Genomic DNA, 21209 nt, shown 5'->3' with positions numbered 1-21209 from the left:
GGTTATGGGGCAAGAAGTGAGTGGTGATGGGTGTTGAACAGCAGTAGAAATTCAACATCCGAAAGTGCTTTGGAAACACCTGCGTTCTGATTAGCAGGAATGCAAGGATGGGGCCAGACTGGGGAAGCTAACAGCCTTTGTTCAGCTTCTGTGGGGTCCCTTCCTGTCTCACGCCTGCCTCTCTTGTCTGTGTCTCCTCCTGCCCCTACAGTCACTGCTCAGCATTCCGGGCTCCCCATTCCTCTCGCGTCACAACAGCAAGAGCAGCATCTTCAGCTTCAGGGGGCCCGGGCGGTTCCGGGACCCGGGCTCGGAGAATGAGTTTGCGGACGACGAGCACAGCACGGTGGAGGAGAGCGAGGGCCGCCGGGACTCGCTCTTCATCCCCATCCGGGCGCGCGAGCGCCGCAGCAGCTACAGTGGCTACAGCGGCTACAGCCAGGGCAGCCGCTCGTCGCGCATCTTCCCCAGCCTGCGGCGCAGCGTCAAGCGCAACAGCACGGTGGACTGCAACGGCGTGGTGTCCCTCATCGGCGGCCCGGGCTCCCACATCAGCGGGCGTCTCCTGCCAGAGGTGAAAATAGATAAGGCAGCTACTGACGACAGTGTAAGGAAGTAAACCGGTAGACCGCGGCTAGGCATGGCAGTCTCTCCCGCTCCTTTCCTCTCTTCTCTCCTCTGCTGCGCCCATCCCACTCGCTCCCATGTGCTCTCCAGCTCCCGTCTGGACTCACGTCTCCACCGCCTACCGCTTCTGTGTCTCCCTCCTGGTTTGTTTCTGTTTCTTTCTTCAGCCCTCCTCCTTCACCCACCCTCTTTTCCCTTGTACTTTATTCCTTCCTCCGTTCCCCATCCCCACCCCCATCTTCCTTTCTTGCCCTTCCCCCATCAACCCTTTATTTTATCCATGTTTCTTTCTCTCCCTTTGCGCTTCTGTCTGCCTCTCTCCCCCACCCCACCCCCACCTGCTTTGACTGAATGCCTCTGGCCAGCGGATCCTGCCCAGATGGAATGACAAGGGCCTCTGCCATCACCAATGACCAAGTCTAAGCGGGTTTGAAACTACCATTGCTTCTCTCCCCCTTCGTCCTGCCTCCTTGTAGGGAAACAGCTTGGAATTTAAAGCTCTTTTCTTTTAAAAAAAAGTTCAAATATATCTTTGAACAATTTTCTTTGTCTCCTCTACAAAAATGAGATGTGATTTTTCCAAAGAGGCATGTGCCTGTGTGATGCTGAGGGTAGGAAGTGGGCACTGTGAGAGCCAGGCAAAGAGAGGTGAAGGAAACTGGTGGGGAGCTGGGCATTTAATAAGGGGATTGAGATAAATCAAAGGAGGGGAAGGTAGGTGGTTGGGGCAAGAACACATGGTACATGGGGGAGGAAGGAACAGGGAAGTGAAAGATGAATTTTAAATGTAATCAAATGTCAGGCTCTGGAGAAGTGGCATATAATAGCTTCACTTCACAAAATCACTTGGCTAGGGGTTAGGATAATGGCACCCCTCTTTGGGAAAAGCCATCTCTTAACATTTCTTTAGATTCTAAGCTGTTTATACCTTTTTTTCTAGCTTTAAATTCTTATAACCTTAATGATCCTGAGCCTTTCTACCTCTGATTCCTTAACTTTCCTCAGTCCCTCCTTAGCTGGTCTGAGCTTCTTAAGATAGCATGTCGGTCTGTTTTCTTCTAACACTTCAGTTTCCTCTAACACAGCATGAAGATAGCCAACCCTTTAATCAGCATGATGCATGTGTGGAGGAAAACTGGATGATCAACTGGAATTATTCAGAATAACCTGTTATCCAGCACTTTAGGACAGTTGTTTGACTATCCTAGGACAGTTGTTGACTGTTCTAAATTCAAGGGACAGTTAGGATGTTTGATGTTGTCCTTAGTCTTCCTACTCTTCTATTTAAAAGCAAAATATTTTCCCCCTTACATTTAGATGGTTCTTTACAAGCTACGATTTACTTTTACATGCCTTATTTGTTCCAAGTAAAAATTCCATAAGGCTGATAAAGTGGAGCTCATATTCCTGATTGTGAGATGGGGAAACAGGCTCAGTGAATTTGTACTCCTTGGGGTTACACAACTCATCATTGAAAAACCTTTCAGAAACCTGAGTCTTCGATTTCTCAGCTAATTTTAATGTCTTCTCTACCTAGTCACATGACCATTGCTCTTCTTGAGAACTATTTGTTTCAGATCAGGTGTAATAAGAACAAGAGTAATAACAAATAGTGGTTCCAAAGTCCCCCGCTAAACCAAATAGTTGGCCAAAATATATGTTATGAATGACTATGTTTACTTTAAATATAACTTTTGATTTTCACTTAATTCTATGTCTAGATATAAATTTGGGGCTCCACAATTAGATAGAAAATTATATTCTCTGAAAAAATAAGAGACAAAATCAGTGGGGAATGACAGGTAGATCAGCATGGACAGTACCATTAGGACAGTTCAAATGTTGAGAACCAGAGTAAAATTTGATATCCTACCAGTTTCAAAAAATATTTAAGTCAAATAATATATCTTGCTTTTTCTTTGAAGAGAAAGTATTAGAAAAGGTGTCCAGGAAGAAGGAGCTTGAACTTCTGCTTAAAGGCAGATAAGCAGGTTTGCAGGTTTTGTTTTTGTTTTTTTAGCAGCGTCTGTTATATTGTGTGGGAGAAAAATGTGAGAGGCAGTTGAGCAGATGGCTGTGGAATGTACGGCTGTCTGCACTGCCTTACCCTGTGGCTGATGGAATGTTACCTTTGGGATTTTGGGGGGTCTTGCATGCTCAGCACCCTGTAAGCACTTAGGAGATTTCTTTGCAGTGGTCCTGAGTGATGCTGCTGACCGACTTGAATATTCCCAAGGTCAGGAGATCAGATCCCAAAGTGGCAGGAAGATGAGGAAGGCAGGGCTGTATTATTCTCAAGGGCTTCATAACTAGGAAAAACTGTTTTGTTGGAAGCCATAAGGAAGCACCGCCTAGTAGTTAATGGTGTGGAAAAATACCTAAGTTACAAGAATAAGCCAAAAGGACAGACCAAAACAAAAACAGAATGCATATCATTTGTGTGGTATATCATCTATGTAAAGACAAACTGCACAGGGAAAAGGATGACTGACTACAAGTTAACAATATTGGGAGGGGAGATTACTAGCGATTTTTTTTTTCCTTTCTTACACTTTGTTGTTCTTTCTAGTTTGCTACAGTGGGCCTAATCCTTATAGCTGCCTTATATTGAGTTCTGACTACACTATGCTCAGCAGTTTATACGTGTTCTCATTTAACCTCCTCATTCAGTAGGTGGTTTTATCCAGTTAACAGAGATTTGGTAACTTGTGGAAATGGTACCAAGGTCTTCCTGATGCCAAGAGAACTTCCAGACTGCTTATTTTGGAAGTAGGAAAACAGTCATTTATCTTAGAAGGAATTAATATATTCATGATGTTACATGCAGCCCGGGCCAAATGAGCAATTATTATAACCCTTTGGGCTAGAAGATAGTGATTCTTACTGTCAAAACATTTTGGATGTGTCTACAGCTACGGATTAACTTGTCTTCGCCTGAACCATCAGAATGCTTCCAGTTACATACTCATGCTTTATGGACTGGTATAGGAGCCATTGATGGTCCACGGTTGGTCTCACACAGCATGAATGCTTGAACTATGCCACATATGTAGTTTTTATTTAGGCGCAAATGAAGAAATACAATATTCTTAATGAAAAAAGACATCCAGACATCACCTCATTAGAATTTCATCAAAAATATTTCACATCTTCATTCATTATTCAGTTGTGGTTGAGTGGTGATGATTTCTTGATAGTTTGAGAATTTTTGCTTTGCTTTTTGCTAAAGCACAGGATAAGGGGACTTTTCCCATGTCTTCAGCTCTGAGCTGGAAAATCATTGCTCTTCACTTGTAAAGGAAGCGGGTGCTCCTGACTATCCAAAACACACATGACTCAGAAGCCATGTTGCAGATGCAGAAGTATTATCTCATTTCATGCTCACAGCGCCTGCCCTCTGAGTTAGATCCTACTACTGTGTGCATTTTATGAGGAGGAAACCAAGGCTTAGAGAAATAAAGTCACTTGTTCAAGGTTGCACGGTAAGCAGTATGGTTAGGATTTGAATCCAGACAATCTGACTGCATGGCGTTAACCACTATTATGCTATGCCAACTATGAAGCCTGGGTTCTTCATGATCCTGAAAAATTAGCATCTCTAAGCCCATATCCTTATCTGTAAAAAAAGTGAGATAAAAGGACCTTTGTTAGACAGCTATTTGAATATTAAATGTAATAACATTTATAAAATGTGAAGCATATTACTTGGCCCATTCTTGGTATTCAGAAATTCAATTTCTATTCCTTTTCATGTGCATTTTTGGTCTTTTTAACAGGAAAAGTAGACAGCGGGATTTCTGCTGAATTGCTTGACTTGGAGAGAGTCAGATTTCTTCTAAGATTCTAAAGATCCTTTGAGAAGGAGAAATTTTTGTACAGTTGTTTTGAAGCAGAATACACACCACAAAAATTTTAGCAAGGCTTGAACTGGAGATAAATGACTAGGTTCTAAGGCCCCTTCTAAAATGCTCTAAATTTTAGACTCAATAAAGGTGATAAACTGGCTGATAAATTTCCAGTTATGTATTTCCGTGTGAAATCAGTTTAGAATCAATAACAAGTTGAGATTCCTTGGGTAAATCTGTGGAAATGTGATCAAAACCTGACATTGGCAGATATGGTAGAATATCTCTTTGAGAAGGGCAGCTACAATTTAGGAGGTTGGAAGTCAGTGGCTAAATGCTTAATAAACTTTGCATTTGAGTTAAGAGAAATGGAACAAATTTGTACTGGGTTTAAAGTAATTAAGGTTCTCAATTGCTTCCTGTATTACTCCTTAGGGGCTGAATTTTTAAACGGCAGAGGCTCCTGACTTTTAAAAGTTGTTAGTTTTCCTCCTCTCTCCCCAACAAAATGAAACAAAAATACACACCTTCATCTGCCCCCCACCCCAAAATGACCTAAAAAAAATCAGGCAGGGGAGAAAATGAGTATACTGGTCCCTGGGTCTCAGCATGCTTGGAGGAAGACACCTTCACCGCACATCCCAGGTGATGAGAATTGGGCAGCTGAGCCAATAGCAGAGACATATCTCACTGAATCCTAAGCAGGTTCTAGATGGAAGGTGACGATGAAGCTGCTGTACCTGGGGAAAAGTCTGCTGCAGGTTTTCTTCCTGTCAGTTGGCCGTAGTCTGACACAAGACACGACAGCCAACATTACCATTAGGAAAGTAAAATGGTACAGATACTTAGACAGTTTGGCAGCTCCTCCAAAAGGTAAACATAGAGTTACCATATGACCCAGGAATTCTACTCCTAGGTATACACCCAGGAAAATTTCAAACGTGTTCACACAAAAATTTATACATAAGTATAAATTTATATAATAAGTATTCTTAAAATCTTTATTCATAATAGCAAAAAAGTAGAAACAGTTCAAGTACCTACTAGCTGATGAATGGAGAAACAAAATATGATACAGTGGAATCACTATAATGGATTCTCATTCAGCCAACATGAATGATACATTCTACAGTATGAATAAACCTTGAAAAATTATGCTAGGTGAGAGGAGCTAGGCACATACCATATTACTCCATTTATGTGAAATGTCTGGAAAAGGCAGATCCATACAGACAGAAAGCAGATTGTTGCTTCCTAGAGGCTGGATAGAGGCAGGGATTGGGATTGACTGCTGACAGGTGTTGTTCTTTGGTATGATGAAAATGTCCTGGTGTTAAATACTAGTAACAGCCTTGTGAGTCCACCCGTGTGTGCTGAGTCTCCTCAGTAATGTTCGACTCTTTGCAACCCTATGAACTGCATCCCACCAGGCTCCCCTATCCATGAGATTCTCCAGGCAATAATACTGGCGTGAGTTGCCATGCCCTCCTCCAGGGAATCTTCCCAACCCAGGGATTGAACCCATAGCTCTTATTATCTCCTGCATTGGCAGGCGGATTCTTTACCCTAGCACCACCTGGGAAACCCATCTGCATTGTAAATATACTAAAAGCTACTGAGTCATATACTTTATAATGATTCAAATGATGAGTTTTATGTTATATACATTTTATCTCAATTTTTTCTAATTGGAAAAAAAAACAAAACAAAGAAACAGAAACACTGGCCAAGTATCTGGACTTTCAGTCCCAGCTTTCACAGCCTCACCTAGGGAGGAGGGACTGCCGGAAGCACCCACCCATCTTGGTATATCCTATGTACCCTGATTTCAGTGGATGAAGTTTTCTTAGTAGTAGAGATGCATTTTTCTCTGGATACCATCTTAGCTCCCAACTGGTGCCTAGTACTTTTAAGCAGTGTTCCTCATAGGCTTTTTTAGATTATATCATTGTAGGCAGTTAACAGTGATGAATATGTTTACTCTGTCTCTCCATTAATCAGTGTGATCTGCTGAGTACTAGGAAATGCGTACACAAATGGACAATGAACAGACTATATATAAAAATAGAATTTTCACCTGCAACCTGCCCAAGGTCTGTTTACCTACAATAATTAATCTATTTGTCTACAATAAACAGGGGCTTCCCAGGTGGCACAGTGGTAAAGAATCTGCCTGCCAATGCAGGGGATGCAGGAGACACAGGTAGGATCCCTGGGTCGGGAAGATCCCCTGGAGGAGGAAATGGCAACCCACTCAAGTATTCTTGCCTGGAGAGTTCCATGGACAAAGGAACTGAGGGTCACAGTCCATGAAGTCTCAAAGAGGCATACACGACACACACAATAATAGCACGACACATACAATAAATAACCAAGAAACCAGCCTGCTATAAACCTAACTTTCAGAAAGCCAGATTGCTATCTCTAGTGACAGTCCAGGGAGCTAAACATTAACTTCTGTAACAATCAGCCCAAAGCAGCCAGGGCTTGATTACTGGATTAATAACTGACAGCTTCCCTAATTTTTGTCCCTGTTTCCAATTTAGGACTGCCCAGAGAAAGCCAAATAGGCACCCCTAGCCAATCATGTAGGCTGCCCTGCTGCTCCTTAGCTTGCCGCAGCTTCCCACCAGCAGCCTTGAATCAGGCACACCTAAAGCCTTTTGGTTTTTTCCTACTCCTGTTCAAGACTTTGCTACTCCTCTGCCTGCCTTTGAATTTCTGTCAAAACGTGCATGATGTGACTTGACTCCCTCACTGCATCAAATTCAGAATAAATAGCCTTTGATTTTCTTATTTAGTTGATCTTTATTTCCACAATACAGATAACATCTTACACAAATTTATGCAGTCTGCATTCCATCTTCCTTCTCAAAGGAATTCCACTGCATAATCAGTATTTCTGTCGCACATTGGGTAATTGGCACCCAAGAATTACCAAAGATGTAGGTAAAGGGGAAGTGGAGGAGGCACTCTCTGATCAGTTGAGAATTTTTCCAGAAACTCCTCTTTGCTGTAAGACTTCCCAAAAAGTACCCTCATACCTCTTTCTAGTCAAGCTCTCTTCCCCCAAACCACCATTTCTGATTTGTATCATTATAGGTTAGTTTTTTTTGTATTTTTGCAGGCCCACATGCAAATAAAATACGTAGCTTTTATTTGGCTTGTTTCACTCAGCAGAATGTTTGGATGCGCATCCATGTTGTTTTGTGTATCAGCAGTTCATTCTTTGTTATTGATGAGTGGTGTTTTATTGTATAACTATACCCCAATTTGTTTATCCGTTTTCCTGTTGCTGGACATGCACATTATTTCCAGTTTGTGGTAGTATGGCTTGCTGAGAGCATTTTTGTACAGCTCTTTTTGTAGATAAGTGTTTCTGTCTATATTGAATAAATACCTCAGAATGAAATTCCTGGGTCATATGGTAAATATACGTTTAACTTTATTTATATAAGAAACTACCAAACAAGTGTTCCAAAATAGTTATACCATTTTTTGTACTCCCACCAACAGTGTGTTAGAGTTCCGGTTGCTCTGTATTCCTAGCCCATAATTAATGTTGATTTTAGAATTTTAGTGGATATAAAATGTTATTATGACTTTTTAATTAATTTATTTTTGGCTGTGCTGGGTCTTTGTTGCTGCGCGCGGGCTTTCTCTAGTTGTGACAAGTGGTGGCGTCTCTGGTTGCAGCCCGTGGGCTCTAGGTGCACACTCTTTACTTGTGTCACATGGGCTCAGTAGTTTCTGCTCATAGGCTTAGCTGTTCTGCAGCATGTGGGATCTTCCCAGACCAGGGATCGAACCCGTGTTCCCTGCATTCGTAGGCAGATTCTTAATCACTGGACCACCAGGGAAGTCCCTTTTTAAAAGTTTATTTATTTATTATGATTTTAATTTGCAGTTCTTTGATAAAATGATGCGATTATCTCTTCATATGCTTATTGGCTTCACATTTATCTTTTCTTGTTGTTTATTCACATCTTTTGCCCATTTTCAATTGCACTGTTTATCTTTTGTGGATTTTTTTTAGTTTTTTGTATGTTGGGGTTGCAAGTCCTTTATTAGGTACGTAAATTTTTAATTTTAATGAAGTGCAGTGTGTCAGTTAGTTTTCTTCCACGACGTTTTTTTTGCATCCTATCCAAGAAATCTTTGCTGATCCCCAAGAGCGTGAAGATATTTTTCTTCTATAAGCTTTATGGTTCTGAGTTTTACATTTAGGTCTTCAATTCAACTCAAATTAATTAATTTCAAATTACTATTGATACTATTGTAAAAGGTACAATTAAAATTTTTATTTTTAATTATTTGTTTCCAGAATATAGAAATACAGTTGATTTTTGCATATTGACCTTATAGCTCATGGCCTTGATAAATTAGTGTATTGGTTCTGTTAGCCTTGGAGGGTTTTTTGTTTTAGGGTTTTGGTTTTGGGGTTGGTTTGTTTGTTAAATTCCATAGTTTTTCCTACATGTACAATATTTTCTGTGAATAGCAGCAACTGCTGTCTTTATGCTTTTATTTTTCTTGCTTTATTACACTAGCTAAGACTTTAGATACAAAATTGAATAGAATTGATAAAAGCATACATCCTTCCTTGTCTCCAGTATTAGAGGAAAAGGATTTAATGTTTCACTGAGAAGTGTAATGTTGGCTATAGATTTCATAAATGTTCTTTGTCAGATTGGAACTGCTACATTGTTATTCATGGCTTGCTAAGAAATTTTATTTTTATGCAGAAGTGTTGAATTTTGTTAAGTGTTCTTTTTTCTGCATCATAAGATGATCATATGGTTTTTCTCCTTTATTCTGTTAATGTGATGAATAACACTGACTTTTTTCCTAGTATTAAATTAACTTTGCTTTCCTGGAATAAGCCCTGATGGTCATTATATAGTATCCTTTGTATATATTGTTGGATTCTATTTATTCATATTTGTCAAGAATTTTACATTTCTGTTTATGGGAGATTTTGGTCTCTAATTTTCTTTTCTTGTAATAGTCTTGTCAGATTTAATATCAGGGTTATGTTAGCTTTATAAAACAAGTTGACAAGCATTCTCTTAACCTTTGTTTTCTGAAAGAATTTGTGTTAAAATTGGTATTATTTCTTCCATCCGTAACATTTGATGGAATTCACTTGTGGAGGCTTGTCTGGGTCTAGAGTTCTCTTAGTGATAAGATTTTTTATTATTATTTTGTAAATTAATATGGGCTATTTAGATTTTCTATTTCTTCTTATGTCAGTTTTTATAAGTTGTGTTTGGATATGTTTGTCCATTTCATTTAAGATGAAACAGCATAAAATTGTTCATAATGTATCCTTTTTATTTTAATAATTCCTATAGGATTTATAGTAATATCTGCTTTTTTCATTCCTAAAATTATAATTTGCATTTTCTCTATTTTTTTCTTGATCAGTCTTGCCAGGGGAATTATCAGTTTTATTAATCTTTTTAAAGAACCAATATTTGACCTTTTTTTAAATTGTATGTTGTTTGTCCATTTACTAATTCGTTGATTTCCATTCTTACTGTTATTTCCTTTCATCTACTAACCTAGATGAAAGGTAATTAAGATGAAACCCTACTTACCTAGGGTTTAATTTGATCTTCTTTTACTAGTTTCTTAAGGTGGAAGCTTAGAGCATTGATTTTATATCTTTTTTATTTTTTAATATAAACATTTAAAGCTGAAAATTTTTCTCTTAACAGTTCCATTAGCTTTATCCCATAAATCTTGATGTATTATGTTTTCATTATCATCAGTTAAAATATTTTTTTAGTTTCCCCATGATCATCTTTTTGATTCATGGATCTTTAGAAGACTGTTGTTCAATTTGCAAATATGTGGGAATTTTCTGGATATCTTATTGTTACCAAGACTTTTGGTGGAGCCATTTATTTGGATCTGTGCTAAATACTCTTGCCTTTGTAAAAAAATAATGAATTTCTCTTTTGACCCTCTAAAGTTTCCTAAATATGGACTTTGAGATATTCGTTTCTTGGCATCTTCTTTCATTGGTTTCTTTTTTGAAACTTCAGTGATGTACAGTGTGTATTATATTTCTATAATACATTATGGATTACAGGACAAATTTTAATATTGCAAAGTTGTCTCCACATAGTCCGGCTGTAGTTTACTTTTATTTTACATCCGTTCCGTTCCGTTCCGTTCAGTCGCTCAGTCATGTCCGACTCTTTGCGACCCCGTGGACTGTAGCCTACCAGGCTTCTCCGTCCATGGGATTCTCCAGGCAAGAATACTGGAGTGGGTTACCATTTCCTTCTCAAGGGGAAGATATAAATCATACTTTTCCCATCTTAACATTAAGTTTGGAGATGTATTTTTCTTTAATTTTGTGGATATTTTTAACCCAAGCTAAAAATTGTTTTCTTTTGGATAGGTATCAACAAATTATAACCTAATAATTTGACCAGGTCTTTTTAGATAGCATTTTCACTTAGTTTGTTTTTTAGAGTTGGTGTTATTAAAGTCTGAAGAATTTATGTATTCTTATATCCGGTGTGCCCAGAAAACAGTAAGCTGCATGAGTACCAAAGCCATATTAAATACAGTTTCATCATCTTTGATGAACCAGCCAGCCCACTAGGTATTACAGTACCTTGGAAGTCAGCATTGTGAAATCTGTCTCTTGTAGATTTGCACAAGGGCAGTTCAGTAAAAATCTAGAGTCAATAGATGTTAGAAATAAGAATGTCCATTGTATTGGGACTTTCTGTGTTCATTTTTAGATGATTATCACTCTTAAAATGTAGTAGTTTAATCTAATTTATTAAGTATCATGAATATCAGGCTGGGAATTGTAGCCAAAAGTGATTTCTCAAAGAAATATACATTATCATGAACTGAGGTAATAGTTAACAGATCATTCTTACAAATGCAGATGTTGGTATATATTGCATATAGGAATTCCCAAGGAAACCAGTTCTTTTTCTTTTCCATTTCTTCTGTAGCTCTGCCAAACAAACAAAATAGAACAAATAAAATCCTAAGGTGAACCAAATCTCTGAATCTGAAACTGTCTGATAAAATAATACAATGGGATAAAGATAAAGTATAGTCTGCCAGGAGCTTTCTTCAGAATGGTTCTTAAAATCTAAATATATATATAAGAATAAAAAGACTTTCTGATGTAGCTTTCCAAAGACACTTGTTTTCTTTTCAGAACACTGGCACTGATTAGACAAATACTTCTCTGGCCTCATACAAACATATGTCTTCCCTGTCCTGTGAGGAGAAGGGAAGGAGCCCTCAAGTTTATATGGATGACGTGTTACAGTGGACAGCATGGTTACTAGAAAGTTGGGTTTTAAGCCACCCTTTTAAGCCTCATTTGATGTAGAATATTCAGCTTGCCACAAAGAACACAAGCAAGAGACATTAAGAAACCCTTTGCTGTAATCTACCGTACCAGCATTGCCCAGGGTGGAGTGTGTGGAAAATACTTTAACAATCTGATGATATTTTCTGTCCTTTTTATTTGGTTGGGAATTTGAACATTGCAGGTTAACTCATAAAATAAAAATGTAAAAAGGCAAGGTATGAGGCAGTGTCTTTTGTTAAGATAGCAAAACCTACCATACTTGTTTATAGTGGCTTGGAGGATATTTGGGGTAGACCTTCAACTTGCTGATGTTCAGTGAGGCCCAGATTTGACATTTGAGAGTGACAGTCTGGTAGAGTGATGGTGTTCCTATACATGGAGGAGACAGCATCTGTAATATTCAGTGTGCTCAGGGACTTGGCCGTTCATGAAATGTCAAGTACAGGTGAATTTGACTTTTTTTATCATATAGTCCAATTGTATCCAAATGCTGTGGATACGAGACGAGGATAGGAAAACCTCAGGGTCTACTTCTGATGGCATTGCCCCAGGGAATCTGGTCTTTGTACTCCATGCTTAGATTGAGCAGGTGACTTATGTGGATCCCAGCCAGGCTCTTGGGTTCATTGTAGATTTTATACACACCTAAACAACTTGGTCTTATCATCTTTGGAACTAAGGATGACCCATGGCCAATTTGTTTCATTCTACCTCTTAAAGTAAATAGGACTGTAGGATTAGAATAAAAAGATCTAATGACGAGCATATGTTCTTGTTCCTCTGGACTATGTCCAGTAAGGCATATCCTTAACATTTATAAGACTTCACTCACCCAACTTCCTGTTTGTTTGTTTTTTAAGGCTACAACTGAGGTGGAAATTAAGAAGAAAGGCCCTGGATCTCTCTTAGTTTCTATGGACCAGCTGGCTTCCTATGGACGAAAGGACAGGATCAACAGTATATTGAGCGTTGTTACAAATACACTGGTTGAAGGTATGTGCCCTGTGATGTTGGTCCAAGCTTCTGGGATATAAATATTTAGTGTATGTAATATGAATATAGTCCCTTGGTCTGAGTTTTGCTTGCAAAAACTGTCTGTCAGCTTTAGGAATAGAGTCTGTTGGTTATAGAAACCAGCATCCCAAATCTGCATGCGGAGAATCCAGTAAGGGCTTCAAAGCTGCTGCCAGCACTGTGCACAGATAGGTAAGAAGTACAAAGGAGTCTACGGCCATACCACCTTGAACGCGCCCGATCTCATCTGATCTCGGAAGCTAAGCCGGGTCGGGCCTGGTTAGTACTTGGATGGGAGAAGTGCAAAGGAACAACGTAAGAGTGAGTCAGAGGATCTGGGGAAGGCTCTGTAATCGCCACAGGTGAGATGATGCGAGGCAGAGAGGCGCGCAGACTGAAGAACCGTCATGACATAAAATGATGGAGTCCCCTCGTGCCCCGACCACCGGACGTACTTTCCCCCTTTCCTTTTTAGCTACTTACAAAGCTTTTGCTTTTCCCTTAAGGACAGATGCACTGTGCATTTTGCTTATACCTAATTCTGCCTCTCTTTAAACACCCCCACATACCCATAAATACACTGGGCATGTGAACAGGTAAGCCGAAACCCCCCTTTTGTTGACACTCGGTGCCCCGGGGAAGAGTGGCCACGGTAGAACCATAGCGCGTCTGCAGCAGCGTGGCTGTCAGAGCCAGGACTCCATGTCAGGGACTCCTCCACACCACAGCCTGACTTGCTGAGAGGCAGCTGAGCATTTCCCATCATCCCAAAGTCCCCCAACACAGGTCCACTTTCGGTCCGATCATGGTCTGTATGCCAGGCTCTTCTGGATTTCTTTGATGGTAGATCCAGTGACTAGATTTTTTTTCTCACAGGATTCTGGTTGACTCCAAATGCTGCTGCTTCATTTGATTCATGTTAATTTAGCTGATTTGTCACATGATAGACCCACACTGTTCCTGACTGCAGTTCTTCAGAGTCCACACTCCCAGGCTACCCCGTAATTCTTAGAGTCCCTGCGATAAGGAGACTCAAATTATTCTGGTGTTCCTGGAACATTTTTTTGAGTCATTTAAGTGAAATACCACTTCTGGTCATGTTTGGGGGAGTGTATGTGGGTGGATGTGGGTGTGGGTGTGTTGGGCACAGGCAGGCATCTGTGGTACAAAGAGAATCCCTAGAAACAAACCTCAAGCTCCCCTGGACTGCTCACATCTGCACATGTAGGCAAGGAGCTAGACTAAACCTCGACTGGTCTTGAGAGTGTATCAAGGAAAAGGAACACTGAACTAGCTGCCTTCAGCTCCTGATTTCTTTAATTCTCATTGAGGTCATTGTCTGATGGAACATCTTTATACTTTGAGATAACAGGTAAATAATTGCAAATCATAAGAATTCCAAGATAAGATATATTATTAATAACTTAAGAACCTTGGCTAATTTTATTCTTCATTTGGAGAGCAAGACAAGGTTTCTCTATCTGTGGCAGTTGAGAAAGAAAAGCAAACAACCTCAACCAGGCATATCTTATTCCTGGTAAAAACATCAGAGCAGGAGAACTATCCATGCAGTACAACAGTGATTTACTGATTACCTCAGGGGCCTAGCACAGCGTGTGGCAAAAGCTGATGCTCAGAAGATGTGTACTGAACTGAATTTTGTTGTGCTTGAAACTGGGGGGAGGACTGGGGCTGCGGGAGTCCTCTCCCTCCCATCCCCTCTCCTAATATTTTATTTTCTTTGCTAAAGCCGATGAGACAGAGCTGCTGTAAGCAAACAGCAGTGGTTGGCTGGAGCTGTATGATGTGAGAAAGAATTAATGGACATTAAGAAAGATCTATTCCTATTTAACCACCGCTCCCTCTGTATTTCATGATTGCTGCAACAAGGAAAGACAGCATTGAATGAATAATCGTTTCTTCTTTTCAGGCCTTCAGTTAGGAAACTGACATCATTTTAGTCCAAAGAAGCAGACCTCTTATCTAATGGTTTAGAAACCACAGTGGAGAATTCCAGAATACTGTAAATAATGGGATAATCCTGCCTGCTCTGTCTCCCCCCCATCCTATTGCAAACATGCTCACCAGGATCCAGTAAACTCCGTGGAATTCACTGTCAGCAGAGCCATAACTTTGGGGGTATTTCAGAGGATAAGGCATGGGATGTCGGCAGAGAGTGATGCAGTCTGTCTTCTCAAAGCAGCAGAGCTGCGGGGGAGAGTTGAAGTAAGAACAAAGAAGCGATGGTGCTTAGCATTATTGATTCTCAGGTTAAGCAGCTTCAAAAGTGTCCATGCAGTTGCTTACCTGGTATCTTCCTTTCCAACCGTGGCTGTCAGCTCTCTGAGGGTGGCAACTCTTGTTCACCGGATGTATTTCCAGTGCCTGGCCCATTGTTGAAGTGAGCTGGGAGAGGCCCTTGCCTCCAGAAACCTCCTGGTCTGCTGAGGCTGCCATCTTGGAGGAATCCTGAGGCCTCTCTCTGCAAACAGACCCCAGTGCCCTCGAGGTTGAGAAGACTACAGTCACCTCTCTGAAAATGTTTAGGAACAAACTAAGAGAAGCTTCACAAACTTTTGGACATCTCTCCCCGTAGGTTAACACATTTCCCCAGACCACATTCTCCCACCGTTCCAGGCATGTGGGGCCAGTAACAGTTTGCAGAGTTGCGAGTCACTTCATAAACCTCCTTATTCCCCTGGTCCATCTTTTCTAGCTCCTAGAGCTCCACAGCTTTACTTAGTCTCTGTGAAACAGAAAAGATTATCCCGAGGATCCTCCCGTCTCTGTAAATGGGGGGAGGAGATGCCTAGTATCCCTTTCTGGTGCCCTAGGGTAGGGAAACCCACCCAACCCACCCACCCCCACCCCCGCTTTGCTGTCTGGGGAGGACTTGGAGCATTCATTGTAAAACGTTACAATTGTATCAGCTGTTAGAAACCCTAACAGTCACCGCCTCAACCTCCACCTGCCGGTGAACAGCAGACATTTGGAGAAAGGAGGAGATTAAAAAAAGGAACGGAACCAAATTTCCAAATATGTACTATAAGAATTTATGGAAATAAGAGAACCTTTTCAATTTTCTTTTTTGGGAGAAAACTAAATTTACCTTGGGAAGGGAGGGAGTTCTGTGAGGAAGAAGCCAAAGCAAATTTTCTTCACAGACTTCCTTTCCCACGCAGACTCCCACGTGGCGCTTACTGTGGCCCTTAAATCTGAAAAACCAAGGCAACCTATTTTCTTAGCAACCAGAGAGCCAATCAGAAGACCAGCCAAAGCACCCCATCTAAAGTAAAGCCATTGCCATGGGCACCATCCAGCTGGTTGGCAATGGGGGAAGTAGACTGACGCAAAGCAGCCATCTTGTTCTTGGTGAAATGCTGGGAAAGTTTTTTCTATTCCCCAAATAATTTCATTTCGTTAGTGGATTTGAGCAGGGCTAGGGCAGTAGGAGACACAGTTGTATCCAACCCCACAAAACCAAGACCTGGCCTCTAAGGATTGTCATGCTGCCGAGTTTTCAGAGTTATACCTCTTAAAGAGCATCCTTCCAGATCAAGGTTCTTGAACTTTAGTGATGCTATCTATTATATTTTATGTTTAATTTTAAGGGATCTCACACCTAGATTCGGAGAAGGCAATGGCACCCCACTCCAGTACTCTTGCCTGGAAAATCCCATGGACGGAGGAGCCTGGTGGGCTGCAGTCCATGGGGTTGTACCGAGTCGGATACAACTGAGTGACTTCACTTTCACTTTTCACTTCATGCATTGGAGAAGGAAATGGCAACCCACTCCACTGTTCTTGCCTGGAGAATCCCAGGGACCATGGAGCCTGGTGGGCTGCCGTCTATGGGGTCACACAGAGTCAGACACGATTGAAACAACTTAGCATGCATGCATGCCTTAGAGAAGGAAATGACAACCCATTCCACTGTTCTTGCCTGGAGAATCCCAGGGACCATGGAGCCTGGTGGGCTGCTGTCTATGGGGTTGCACAGAGTTGGACACGACTGAAGCGACTTAGCGGCAGCACACCTAGACTGTTGTAGCAGAATGGCTCTCTGTGTTTGAGCATCCTTTCCCATCTTTGCATTGTAAAACTACCTTCGAGCTCATTGCGTCCAGTGATTCTCAGTCTGGTTTTATCAAGAGTCCTAGGACCCTGAGCAGAGAAGGCAATGGCAAGCCACTCCAGTACTCTTGCCTAGAAAATCCCATGGATGGAGGAGCCTGGTAGGCTGCAGTCCGTGGGGTCGCTAAGGGTCGGACACGACTGAGCGACTTCACTTTCACTTTTCACTTTCACGCATTGGAGAAGGAAATGGCAACCCACTCCAGTGTTCTTGCCTGGAGAATCCCAGGGACGGGGGAGCCTGGTGGTCTTCTGTCTATGGGGTCACACAGAGTCGGACACAACTGAAGTGACGCAGCAGCAGCAGCAGGACCCTGAAGCAGCACCTCAGGGAAGGAAGACTTGGATTACACTGGACTCCAAGCTCCTCTTCCTGCCTCAGCTGGAGAAGCTCCTGGTTTGTCCGTTTTATGTATTGGAGGTCAAATAAGAACTTTTTTGAAAACAGTAGGTTCTGCTTTTAAAAGAGTAACAGACTAAAGAGAGAGGAGAAGACAAAAGAAGAGAGTAAGAAAAAGGAAAAAAGAAAGAGGTCAAGGGAAGGGAAGAGGAAGTTAGAGAAGGGAAGGGTGAGCGTGGGAATGGGTTGAAGAGCAAGAGGAGGGGAGAGAGAGGAGATGACAAAGAGGAGGGAAGGAGCAGAGAGGCGCGGACACGGTTTCTGCTCCTGACGGCACTGCGAGCGCCCGCGTCCTCAGGAGCAGAAGAGAGTCCACGTGGTGGCTTGATTGAGGATGCAGGTTCTGCTGTGAAGAAAATGTATAACAGTAGCAAATACTTTCACAGCACCACTTGCTATACACTAGGGTGTGCTGAGGCACTTTATATGTATTTTAGCTCATTTAATTCCCACAGAAAATTGAAGTAATTTACTCAAGGCCCACAGTTAGCAATTGTCTCATCTGATTGCACCCACATATGTCTGGCTTCAGAGTGTTCTGCTTCTCTGATAATAGTTTAATGATACAATGTGTATCCACCGTTTATTGAGGAGTTACCTTATGCCAGGCCCCGTGCTATCTGTTGTCAACCGCTTATTGCATAAGTGATGGAGGATAATTAAGGACTCCTTTAGTCCGGTAGCCTAGAAGTCAGTGCCCTTTCAGATGACACAGCAGAGGCGTAGAGAAGTCAGCACTGCCTTGCCTGAGATCGTACAGCTGTGCATGTTAGAGCCAGTTGAACCAGGGCTGCCATGCTCCCCAAACGGGTGTGTTGAGTTTTGTTTATAACTAGATCATTGTTAACAGGGACGTGACCTGGTGCTGATCAGCCTCTTTTTTGCCTTCAAGAGAAGGAAAACCGAGGGAAACTCTCAGGAGAGTTAGCACTCCCCAGCCACCTTCCTTCTCGTGTCGATAACAGTGAGACCAGCCAAGCCTAACCCTTTCGTTTCCTTCCCAAGACTGAGGGGCTCCCTTTGTTCTTGACTCACTACAGAGCTGGAAGAGTCTCAGAGGAAGTGCCCGCCATGCTGGTATAAATTTGCCAACACTTTCCTCATCTGGGAGTGTCACCCCTACTGGATAAAGCTGAAGGAGATTGTGAACTTGATTGTTATGGACCCTTTCGTGGACCTGGCCATCACCATCTGCATCGTCCTGAACACCCTGTTTATGGCAATGGAGCACCATCCTATGACACCACAGTTTGAACACGTCTTGACTGTAGGAAATCTGGTAAGATGGAGCACAGCCTCCGGATCTCACCATCTGAACAGGTTTTGCCTGTGGGTAATATTTTTTTTCTGATACTGAGAGCTGGAGTTTAGTCAAAAAGAAAGTAATAGTTAATTGGAAGACAAATGCTCCCACATATGCCGCAGCCCCAGCCGCTTCTGCTAGCTGTTGTGATCCCTTGGCTGTTTTCTCTTTCTGCAGAACTTTGAAGACGTCATTTAGGAGCTCTTGGCAGGCATACAACCCCGGTGACAGAATGGGAGGCATGGTGCAGTGGGTTGGTTTCAGCAGCCTCATTCAAGGACTTGTGGATGTCTTTCTCTTTCTGCTTCTCACTTTAATTCTGTATGACTCCAGCAAATCACTACCCCTTTCACCTTCAGTAACAGCCACTGCAAAATATGGGAGGTCTTTTAATGTGTTACATGGAATGATAAATTTTCCCACACTATCATATCTTCATTATTCATATGGGGACTATCTACAGGAAATTTTAAATTCTGCGCTGGTCTCCCCACCCAGTCCAGCTTGTGAGCTATCATCCAGTTTCTAACCATTAGTTGATCTGTGCCAAATTTATTTTAATGTTGGCTCAAGTCACAAATTTAATTTATATTATTTAGACGATAAGTATGCAGTTTTTAAAAAAAAAAGATTATACAGTGTATTCAGAAATCAAGTAGTTGTGATTTGGGGATTATCTTCTTTAGTACAAAAATCAGGAGTTGATTAAATTTTAATAGTAAAAATTAGTTGGAAAGAATCCTCTAGGTCATCTGGCCTCATTATTCCTTAGAAATTGCACCACGGCATGCCATTCTGGTTGTTACCATGTAGCTTGTGCATGATCGCTGCTTGGTAATTGTTTCTCTCTCTCCCTCTCTTTCTCTCATACACACACAGAGTTTCTGCCTTCAGCCTTCACACTCTACCAGCGTGTTATCATAGTGATATCATGTTGACTTCTAATTCTGGAAACATACAGGGCAAAAGGGACCCCTTATCTGGTCAGTTGTCGCAGCTGATTGTATTCCCCAGTACACATCCAAGATGCTGCTGTGATCTTTCCGATCTCCATGTCTGAGTCAGGGATGCACTTCCAGCCCACCACTGCGATGGGCAGTTCAATGAAATACCTGTAGTCTTGAAGCAGGACACCCCCAAAGACTAACCAGGAAATCTGTTAACCTGCTCTGAAAGGTGCCTGAGGGTCAGCTCACTGTGTGATTGACTGACCTCCAGGGCTTGGCCATCAAGCACCATTTTTGAGCCAATCAACAACATCATATAGATAAACTCTATGTTATTGCCCAATGGTTATGTAATGAGAAATATTACTTGATCAACTTTGTTATTGATAGTGGTGGTATATTTTCTATAGTTTTTTTTTTTTCTAAACTTTTTACTTGCTTTTGGCAGAATCAGTCCTTGATTTTCAAGGGATTTTGAGAGGCCTTTTCACATACTATCAACAGAATTGCCTCAGACTGAGCCAGCAAATAACATCATTTTTTCCTTCTTGAAAACCTAGAGATTTAGGGTCACACCGAAATTAGAGTCGTGAGCATTCAGACAACTTTGCTCAGAATCATCAGTGAAGGAAAGGGAGAAAGGAGAAGGTCAACAGCTGATGTTCAGGGAGCCAAGCCAACCAGTCCAAGCTCTAAAATGGGAAAGCACTCCAGGGCCAGAGTCTTCAATGGAGAAGTAATGTACAAGGAGCAGTGGGGCAGAGAGCAGTGAATGGTCCAGGATACTTTGGACTCAGGGGGAGGGAGAGATATCAGGAAGGGTATCTAGACTGGGGGCATTGGGTAACCAAGGGGGAAATGGGGATGACTGAGCAAGGAACAGGGTGGAGTTTAAAATCAGGAGCTCTGTTTTGGACATATTCAGTCAGTTCAGTCACTCAGTGGTGTCTGACTCTTTGCAACCCCATGAATCACAGCACGCCAGGCCTCCCTGTCCATCACCAACTCCCGGAGTCTACCCAAACTCATGTCCATTGAGTCAGTGATGCCATCCAACCGTCTCATCCTCTGTCGTCCCCTTCTCCTGCCTTCAGTCTTTCCCAACATCAGGGTCTTTTCAAATGAGTCAGCTCTTCACATCAGGTGGTCAATTCAACTTCAACATCAGTCCTTCCAATGAACACCCAGGACTGATCTGCTTTAGGATGGACTGCTTGGATCTCCTTGCAGTCCAAGGGACTCTCAAGAGTCTTCTCCAACACCATAGTTCAAAAGCATCAGTTCTTCAGCGCTCAGCTTTCTTTATAGTCCATCTCTCACATTCATACATGACTACTGGAAAAACCATAGCCTTGACTAGATGGACCTTTGTTGACAAAGTAATGTCTCTACTTTTTAATATGCTGTCTAGGTTTGTCATAACACGTCTTTTAATTTCATGGCTGCACTCACCATCTGCAGTGATTTTGGAGCCCCCAAAAATAAAGTCAGCTACTGTTTGTACTGTTTCCCCATCTATTTGCCATGAAGTGATGGGACCGGATGCCATGATCTTAGTTTTCTGAATGTTGAGCTTCAAGCCAAC

At 41.8% G+C, this 21209-nt stretch overlaps 1 protein-coding gene across 3 annotated transcripts in view; it reads left to right on the top strand.

Annotated features, from left to right (window-relative positions):
• SCN8A (sodium voltage-gated channel alpha subunit 8) overlaps window positions 1-21209 on the top strand; it is a 156383-nt gene that overhangs the window by 92406 nt on the left and 42768 nt on the right. For all 3 annotated transcript variants that reach the window (XM_088836897.1, XM_055395535.2, XM_088836896.1), the window contains 3 exons: window positions 212-574; window positions 12687-12819; window positions 18415-18653. In XM_088836897.1, the coding sequence (XP_088693023.1) occupies window positions 212-574; window positions 12687-12819; window positions 18415-18653 (735 nt within the window). The remainder of the gene's footprint in view (window positions 1-211; window positions 575-12686; window positions 12820-18414; window positions 18654-21209) is intronic.

Source organism: Moschus berezovskii, chromosome 6 (assembly GCF_049115385.1).
Source record: "Moschus berezovskii isolate FMDL1 chromosome 6, NW_MosBer_1.0, whole genome shotgun sequence".
NCBI lineage: Eukaryota > Metazoa > Chordata > Mammalia > Artiodactyla > Moschidae > Moschus > Moschus berezovskii.
Note: the sequence above shows the minus strand (reverse complement) of the source record. Positions and strands in the feature narration are given on the sequence as shown.